This window comes from Chenopodium quinoa, unplaced genomic scaffold (assembly GCF_001683475.1).
Source record: "Chenopodium quinoa cultivar QQ74 unplaced genomic scaffold, ASM168347v1, whole genome shotgun sequence".
In the NCBI taxonomy this organism is placed as follows: Eukaryota; Viridiplantae; Streptophyta; class Magnoliopsida; order Caryophyllales; family Amaranthaceae; genus Chenopodium; species Chenopodium quinoa.
Window position 1 is genome coordinate 7691556 of NW_018744502.1, and position 9698 is coordinate 7701253.

Here is a 9698-nt window from a genome sequence, read left to right on the forward strand (position 1 = left end):
TACTTGAAGAAAAATCCGGGACATGGAATTCTTCTTCGTTCCGACAGTGCTCTGAGATTAGAGGGATGGTGTGACTCTGATTGGGCAAGTTGTCCTCTTACTAGGAGGTCATTGACAGGTTGGTTTGTGCTACTTGGTTTTTCCCCGGTGTCTTGGAAAACAAAGAAGCAACCTACGGTTTCACTTCATCTTCGGAGGCAGAGTATAGGTCAATGGCGGCCGTAACATGTGAATTGAAGTGGTTGAAGCAAGTCCTAAGAGACTTGGGTGTGCAACATTCACAGGGTATAAAATTATTTTGTGATAGTCAGTCGGCTTTGCATATTGCGCAAAACCCGGCATTCCATGAAAGAACGAAACATATTGAGGTTGACATGCATTTAGTGAGAGATGCAATTACAGATGGTTTGATTTCGCAGTCATATGTTCCTACGAAGGAACAACTTGCAGACATTTTTACGAAAGCCTTGGGAAAGGCTCAGTTTGAGACGTTACTTGACAAGATGGGCATTCGACATCTGTATGCTCCATCTTGAGGGGGGATGTTAAGATAAGAGTATACCTTATTAGGAGATAATATATTTTAGGTATATAATTATATCTTATTATATCTTATGATATCTTGTAATCTTAAGAATATTATCTTGGTTAGGAGAATTGTTTCCCAAGGATTGTATTCTTATAAATATTGCCAAACTGATGAATGAGAAGATAAGAACTTTGTGAATTAATTTGACATATGTACGTACAAGATGTACATATATGATTATTTGAATATGTTATTTATGAAGTAGGGCGACGAATTGGGAAATCAGGCATATAAATGATGCACGTATTGTCAAGAATTTTTGCCTCTACTCGACGCTGACATTTCCATGAAAATTGGGGAATTTGATTTGGCTCTTCATTCTTATTTACACACTTTCTCTTTCCATCCACCCTTTTCTGTGTGCATGTGAACACCGATTTGGACATAGCTGGCTATACATCAGTGATATGACACCAAGAGCCATTTATGGATGGGGTAATTTGGCTACTACATATAGTCTCATAAAGTCAAATTTGGACTCTAACTATCTACTTAAATTTATGGATGAGTTCGTGATCTGACATAGTTGTTAAAAGATCAACTTAACCAAATGATTAAACTGATGGTTGAAACTAGGATCGATTTATATATATTCATTCTATCACGCCTCCTAACATAAGAACCTTTGAGCTTGCAGTGTAGATGTAACATGGACTATCTTCATACCCAGTGCGAAATATTACACTTGAAAGTGGGAGGTGGCGGATGAGATGTGATCAACACATGGCCTTTTTGTTTGTTATGCTTGCTATTAATACTATGTTAAAGGTTAAACCAAAAGCTTAATATGATGGTTGAAGCCCAAGATCGATTTATATTATAATCTATCAATGGTGCCAAGAGCCAACATGATAAACATGTGACAAACTTAATCTCATCGCCCCTCCTTTTAAAGTGGAATATTTTAACTATCAAGCTAGCTTTTTTAGTTTAGTCGGTCCTCTTAATTTGCCTATCAATAGTCATATTACTCATATAATCATTCATAACTTGTATCCTAGTTAACGCCACCACAATTTTTTGGGGATCTTTCTTTTAAAGACAGCAATAGACCGTGAAAATTTGTGATTAAACCTAAAGAAATCAATTAAGTTAGTTGTTAAATACATTTCTCAATTGTATTAATATATTAATTACGCTTGAGATGACTTATATGTATACAGGCCAGATAAATATAGTGATATTTAGAACTTAAAGACTAATTAATCTTAGGTCGATGCAACTAATTTTGGTCTTAGACAAAAAACGAAGTTAATACTCATATGAATGACATAACATTCCATAAATAAAAGTATGAAACATATGGTGTCCCTTTAAAAAGGGTGTGAGAACGATATATACTTGTTATAAATTAAACTCAATATATAGACCCACACAATATTTATATTGTAAAAGAAGAAACCAAGAATGTGATAGTGTGACCTTATCGTCGTACAAAAGAAATTGAAGGTAACAAAATTAGAAGAAGTTAGGAAAAATCCATAATAAAATGATGAAAAAGCAATAGGAAAATTAAAAGATCAAAAATATAAGAGAAAGAAAGATAAGAGTTGATAATTAGGGAGGCTTGTTAATAATACCCCGTGAGAAATGTTTGGAGGCATTGACAGCTAAATAGGAAGCTTTGACAGCTTCTTCTCACTCTCTAAAACTAGGTCGGATCACGAGTAGATTCCTTTTTGTATGTGTGCATGCTCATTTTTGTATACATTTGCTTTCATGCAAATTTAGTTTTGTTTTTATACTTCCATCACATCCTCCCGTTTGCCCCACGAACGCCTATTCTATTATCACATATAGTCGATATGGATACCTAGTGTTACTTTCACTAACTAAGCGAGGAATAGCTCAAGTGGTTAGAACTTCTCTCTCGGTTCTAAGAGAAGTTGAGATTGATTTGGTTCTAAGAGAAGTTGAGATTGATTCTCACCCTCGGCGGCCTTGTAGCTCTCTAAACATAAGAAGGAAAAAAAAAAAATTAAGCGAATTGATATTCATTAGGGGTGAGGGTATAAATAACTCTTCAAATTAGCAATTTAGCTCTTAGCTTGTATATTCAACCTATATGCGTAATTTAACACAAAAGTAATTATTTTATACAAAGTATAAATTTAGGGCCTGTTTTCTTTAGTTTAATTTCAGTTCAGCTCCAATCAATTCAATTCCGATCCTAATTTTCTTCTCTTATAAACAATTCATTTCAGTTCACTTCAGTTCAGCTCCAATCAGTTCAGTTCGATTCAATTCAGCTTAGTTTAGTAAATCAGAACAGACCCTTATTTACCTTGAAAAGATGTTACCGTCAACCCAACAAGGCCTATAATTGGGTACTAGTGAATTTTGCAAAATCTAGTCAATTAGAAACTGTTGTATTGATTTCGAATAACATGTCAAAACTTGAGTTAATTAGTGATAAATTGGCATGCAAATCAATCATTTCAATAACATTTATTTCCCTCTCTTTTGTTCAATGTCATCATGAATGCAAGCTGGAATGCCATGACATTTTGTGATTGGAGACTATACACACAGTAGACATGACGGATATCGAAAGCGTCACAAAGCTATCTTGTCCAAGTTACATATGTTTGATTAATCTAGCATCTAGTTCCATCTTCATCATCAAATTCCAATTTACATAATTCATATGTTAGAATTCGGGGAAATCCTCAAATTAGAGTGTGTATCATGTATAGATCAATATGTATAGAGTTTACAATACTACTCCTAATCACGTTAGACAACCTAGCACGATAAGGATATAAAATATATATAAAATCTATCCTAATCTGCAATAAATATTATTATCATAAATATAATATCTATCCGAAATTTTTTTCTTTTGTGGTTGAATATAATATGACTCACAACTTCATATGTGTATTTTCAAGCATCGCGGCGGTTTTATCTATTAAATGGCCTTTTATGTTTTCATTAGTTATCCTGTAAATTAGATTTTAGAAGGATTAAGTTTAAGAGATAATTATGTTGGTTGGTTCCAAATAAAGCTAGTAGAATGGTATATAATCACATTGTCAATAGATGAATGGTAAAAAAATTTTGTGACAGAAATGAATTAAAGGGTGTAATTTTCTAAGGATATTATCATTTAATTTTCCATGATGGATGATGTAATATCATCTTCAAACAGTGAAACAGGATTTTCCAATAGGTTTTATTTATAATTTTCATGCTAAAATCGTCTTTTAAATGGATGGCAATAAGCCAATAATGAAGACTTATAACAAAAAAGAGATAGTTTAAGGTAGATAATTATTATTGTGGACATTAACATAAGAAATTAATTTCATCATAAATTTGCATGAAGATTAAATTTAATTAGCACCACTTCTTATTGATGCATATATACCATACATGTCGTGAAGGAAATTTACGTCCCTTTAACTTATAGCTAGCGAAGAGTTGTTTGTTTGTTTTCAACTTGTTTTTATCTTATTTCAAAAAATAGATAGATTAAAATAGTTCTAACAAGTTCAAACAAGATACATTCAAAGTTCATAGTATTATATAATTTTAGACAAAACCAATCTAAGCATCTATTATAATCGTCGACTATACAATGCCTATAAGTATCACTTTCTTCCTTTTATTTTCCTTAATTAGATGATTAATCTTTCTATATTGATATAATTTATTGTAGTAATTAGTCGTTTTCAGCTTTCTTTAAATTTTGTAGTGCATTGTCAAATCTCATCAAAAAAAGGTTGATAAATTTTTGTTTAAATTGTTTAGGGATCTCAAATATATATATGGAACTTGCCTAATCAATTACTATCATTTGTGACTGTTTGTACATCCAAAAAATAGAAGAACTAAGGGCCTGTTCTGATTGACTGAATTGAGCTGAATTGAACTGCACTTGTTGGAGCTGAACTGAACTGAATATTTTATGAGAGAAGAAAATTAAGAACTGAATTGAACAGAAAATAATATGAAGAGAACAGACCCTAAGATTATTAAATATTATATGGAGACCTTTAGCAAGCTAAGGATTCTTTAGCTTAAGAGAGGTAGGAGTTTGAGCCTTAAATAATATATGGCAACATTTTTCTTTGAGTAACAATACTATGGAGAATGGGAGATGGCTAATGTTTAGGTTAGTTTAGATAGGCACACCCGACCTTGACTGATTTGAAGAGGTGGATCTGTTTTCTTACTTCTTAGTTCTTACCCTTCAATTTATATTCTCCGTATTTATTAGCTATACTAACCGGTCTAACTTTTAACTACTAACTATATATAATTAAAAAGTTATAGATTACTTCAACTGGCCCATCCCGGACCAACCTAAATAGAGACACTTGTAGATAATTTACAATATACAACAGTTACAAAGTACGAGTACTTATTTAACGATTCTATATATATTTATGCTGTCTAGTCTAGTCTAAAATATGTAGTTGCACTTGCACAGTAATATATGATATATATGTGGTCTACCACCCCCATGATATGCAGCAGCAGCAGACAAACAACAAAAGAGACTGAATTTATATATAAGGCTCTCTTACCTTCCCACTTTCTCAGGGCAACCCAAATATATAGACAGAGATCGATCCATCATTTTATTTGTTTGATCATCGATCACTTCCAAGCACATTACACATACTATACAATACATTTAAGTAGCTACTCACTTCATTCTCACTAGAGAAAGACAAACAAATCCATCGATCGTTCGATTCGATTCGATTCGTTTGATCTAGATAAAGATATAATCATGTCATCTAAAGATAAAAAGAGGGCTGCTTTGCAAGAGAAATATCAGCTCCTCCGTTCAGTCACCAACTCCAACGCCGTATGTGTACTATGTTCATTGTTATTCTTTTTTATTCCTATTACTATTATTTAAGATTTTCGATCTATATTTATTGTTTTGTTTCGGGTTATTGTATGCAGGCGAACACGGCTTCTATATTAGTAGATGCATCCAAACACATTCAAGAGTTGAAGGAAAAGATTGAAAGGCTTAATCAAGACATTAGTGGTTGTGGTAGTAGTAGCACTAGTCCATTTCCTAAGGTATACATTTTATTTATTTTTATTTTTAATTTAAAGGAATTCCTAATTAATTCAGGTATTCTTGAGTTTGTGTAATTCAGTAAAATTATAATTACAAGATTAAATACTCTACATTTACAAAATATTTTAGCTGTCTTATTTTTTATTTAAGTGGACAAAAGATAATTTATAAACAACAAATAATTAAAACACAAATCCTTTAATTTTTTGACATTTATTTTTATTTATTTTTTTTCATCAAGTGTTTTGAGCTAATCAGTTTGTGGAAAGCGCCAAAAAATTTGGAATTGAAATTGAACCCAAAGTTCTTAATAAAGCCAAAAACATGTATAGATATTAATGTAACGATTTTTTGTCTAATTATTGCTGTTGTATGTATTTTCTATTTTGTGGCCTGATTTCTTAGTCATAATTTGGTGACATTTTACTTGAAACTTTTAATTAGGTCTATCAAATAAACAAAAGGTTTACTCTTTGTACTGCGTTGTTAGAATAAATAAATTAAAATGATGGTTTAGCTCGCTCTTATCAAAATAACTAAATATAATATTCCTACTTAAACTTATCATTCATTATTAATCAAGAAAATTTTACTCCAAAAAACTTTGATTTTGGCATGATGCATGACTTTATTTATTTGTATAACCTTTTGATCTCCTTTTTTTTCATCTAATGAATTTGTGATCTTCATTATTATTACTATTTTCTTAAATGTGTATAATTTGTCCCTTATTATTTGAGTATAGAAGTTTGATAGTTTTTTTTTTTTTTTTTTTTTCAAAAGGTGTATTAACTTTTTTAATACATGAATAAATCAAACTATATTTTCAAATTAAACCTCTAGCATAATTTTGTGACGTTTGTTAAATAAAACTATGAGAACAGTTTTTGTGACAGTTGTTAAATACAATTGTGAGAACATTGTTCAAATTGAAAATGAAGATGAACAATACAGTAAGAGATGTACACAATATATAGACTTTCAAGCTTTAATTGACCACACCAAATGGTCTCTAAAACATGAAAATAAATTGATTGGTAAATATCCACAAATGTAATTTTTACATATATATGTATCGCCTTTTTTTTTGGTGAAGATATATGTATCCCTTTGACCTAGTTTTCAAACAACTAAAGTGAAGTAGATAGTGTATGTACGGAGGCTATTAAGTGTTATACGACCATTATATAATTAGTACCTATGAATTAAGAACCAAATTAATTTTTAGCAATCATTGACCATAGTATGTACATTGATCGTGTTATATGTGTAAGAAAATATAATCATATGTTATTTTGATCAATCTTCACTATCAACTTAGTTACTATGATGTGTACAAATGTTGATAATCATGAATGATAGATATATTTACGTGTTATTTCTCGATCGACTTTTAGGTTAGTGTACAAACCCTAGAAAAAGGGTTTCTAGTGAATGTGTTCTCAGAAAGAAGTTGTCCTGGCTTGTTGGTCTCCATACTTGAAGCCTTCGAAGAGCTCGGACTCGAAGTTCTGGATGCTAAAGCTTCATGTACAGATCGCTTTGAGCTCGAAGCTGTTGGTGAGGAGGTATGTATTTTTCTACACAAACCATTGCAAAAATAATTTTGTTTTGGTGTTTGTGTGATGAGGAAAAATAAATCTAAAATCTGTGCATTTCCTTTAAATTATTTCTTCTCATAATTTGGAGTATACATTGACTTATACTTCCTTGACTAGGGCATCCTAAATTATTCTTTTGATATTTTAACCTCTATCTCGCAATTAGGGATAGATGAGTCATCATATGGCAAGATTTTAAGGAAATCTCTTTTGAAGTATAATTAGAGCTGCTAGTTTCTAATCCAAACCGTATAGCCCAACTGTTTTGAACCGATTCGAAAAGAAACTAAACTGTTAAATAACTAATTTTCGAAAACTGAAAACCTACTCGATCTAATATTTTTTTTCTAACCCAAAATTGAAATGAATCAAATTTGTGTGAACCATTACTAACCCAACCCGTTATCAAGCCAAAGCATTACAACCCAAAACTAACAATAACCCGAACCGATTACGTCTAAACCCAAAGTAACCCGACCCATTTTAATAAATTACGTAACTTATGTTATTATGGTGTGCTTTTAAAAAAGTCACGATATTTGATTAAGATCCTATATTCCTATTGTCTCCACAATAAAAATATATTTTGATTGGTAAAATTAGAAGCTTCATGAAACAATACAATAATAATAATATAATAGTAGTAAAAATAAGTTGATCAATACAACTGTAATAAGTTTTAAACTCTAGAATAGGTTTTAGTCAGTAAAAACAAATTCAATTAAGTATAAACGTGGAAAGGAAAGAAATTAATCTAGTACTTGTTACTTAAAATGCATTCGGAATTGCCTTGGCATAGAGTGACTTTTAAGAAGATTTAAAACCTTAACTCCTCTTCAACGAACTACTGTAGTTAGTGTTTATGTTGTTTTAATTTAGTTACTACTTACTATATGTTTCATGGTCGCTTATTGTACTGTCTTTAATAATCGATCCCTTTTTTGAAACACATGTTAAAAGATGTTATATACTATTATGAGTATGTAAAGTAACTATACGTCTATACCTACTTTAAATCTAAAATAATGTAACTACGTACATACATGGTACCAAGTATATATAATTAAGTTGGTTGTAAATGGTTTTGAGGGAATTAACTCACATCCACATCCACATCCACATCCACATCCACATTCGTACCCTACGTTGTTACAACTTTAATTTAATTTTGTGTTCAATTAAAGACACTAACTAAAAATTAACACAGAGTTGAAAAAAAAGTTACAAACATGATACATCTTACTTCATCATCTTGATGTCGTCATCATAAAGTCGTCATCATCATCTCCATGATATATGTCAGCATTTGACCATTTAACTTTAGTGAGCTAATGTATGAATAATAAAATTTAATAATTCATATCAGCGTTTTAATTTTTATATAGATAATTATTAATTTTAATTGTTTTTGTTGAAACAATCACTTTATTGAACTATAGTTTTAACACAGCAAATATTAATTTTGAATGTTTACTTGTACTTAGTAATGTTGCCTTAATTTTTGTTTTCATTGTTTTAACACAATTATATTATTGTACGCATCGCAGAATGAAGGAGTAGATAGCTTGGATGCACAAGTAGTAAGGCAAGCAGTGTTACAAGCTATTAGAAATTGGAGTGAGAGTACGTAGACGACGAACTTAGAGTAATGCATATATGCGTACTTACTCTACATGTCAAAAATTATTGTGTTTTTTGGCATAGCTATAGGTTCATTTGATTAATTTGCACAATGACATCAAATTTCGTTACGATGCCTTAGCTCACTCATGCCAAGAAAGTAGGCCTAGTTATTGAACGGGTTGGAGATTTTCATGAATCCCTTAGCTTGTTGTCCCTCCCGCGGTTAGCTTGAAATTAAGCTAAGTGTACCATTACATTACAATGTTTTAGTAATATATACTAGTTGGTACTTGCTAATTAAGTGAATGCATGCTACGTTTTCCAAAAAAAAAAAAAAAAAAAAAAGTGAATGCATGCTACCGTGAGGCAGTGACTTGACTCTATGATTTGCTCTTATTAATCCTCTCATTTGTTCAACTTATTAGAACTAAAAAGTTGAAGGTGTTTAGGAATTGAAGTCTGGTTTCCTACACCTATTAGGATGCTATGTTACTATATATTGTGTAAGTAGCCTATTGATGATCAGCAATAATGAAGGCTTGTGCGACTCTCTTCTTTCTTTAATAATCAACACAGTCAAACCTGGCAAACTTATCAATGCATTATCTTTTTTTTTTTTTTTTTTTTTTTTTTTTTTTTACCATAAATATAAGTAATTAAATATTAGTAAAATTTATGTACTCAATAAAGAAAAATTCGATATTATGACATACATTTAACATATTTTTTTTAATAAAAGGAAAAAAAAACATGGTCAAGATCTCATTTGGTTGACGTAGAAAATAAATTTATATGAGAGTTACTAATGCAAGAGAAATTAATCATCTATACAATTTCTACG

At 30.9% G+C, this 9698-nt stretch overlaps 1 protein-coding gene across 1 annotated transcript; it reads left to right on the plus strand.

Moving 5' to 3' along the window:
* The first annotated feature begins 5032 nt into the window (after positions 1–5032).
* On the plus strand, positions 5033–9202 carry LOC110698209 (transcription factor bHLH61-like). The gene is made up of 4 exons (XM_021875609.1): positions 5033–5408; positions 5510–5632; positions 7031–7201; positions 8782–9202. Exons 1-4 carry the CDS (start codon positions 5331–5333, stop codon positions 8863–8865), a joined length of 456 nt encoding a protein of 151 aa, XP_021731301.1. The 5' UTR covers positions 5033–5330; the 3' UTR covers positions 8866–9202.
* The last annotated feature ends 496 nt before the right edge of the window (positions 9203–9698 follow it).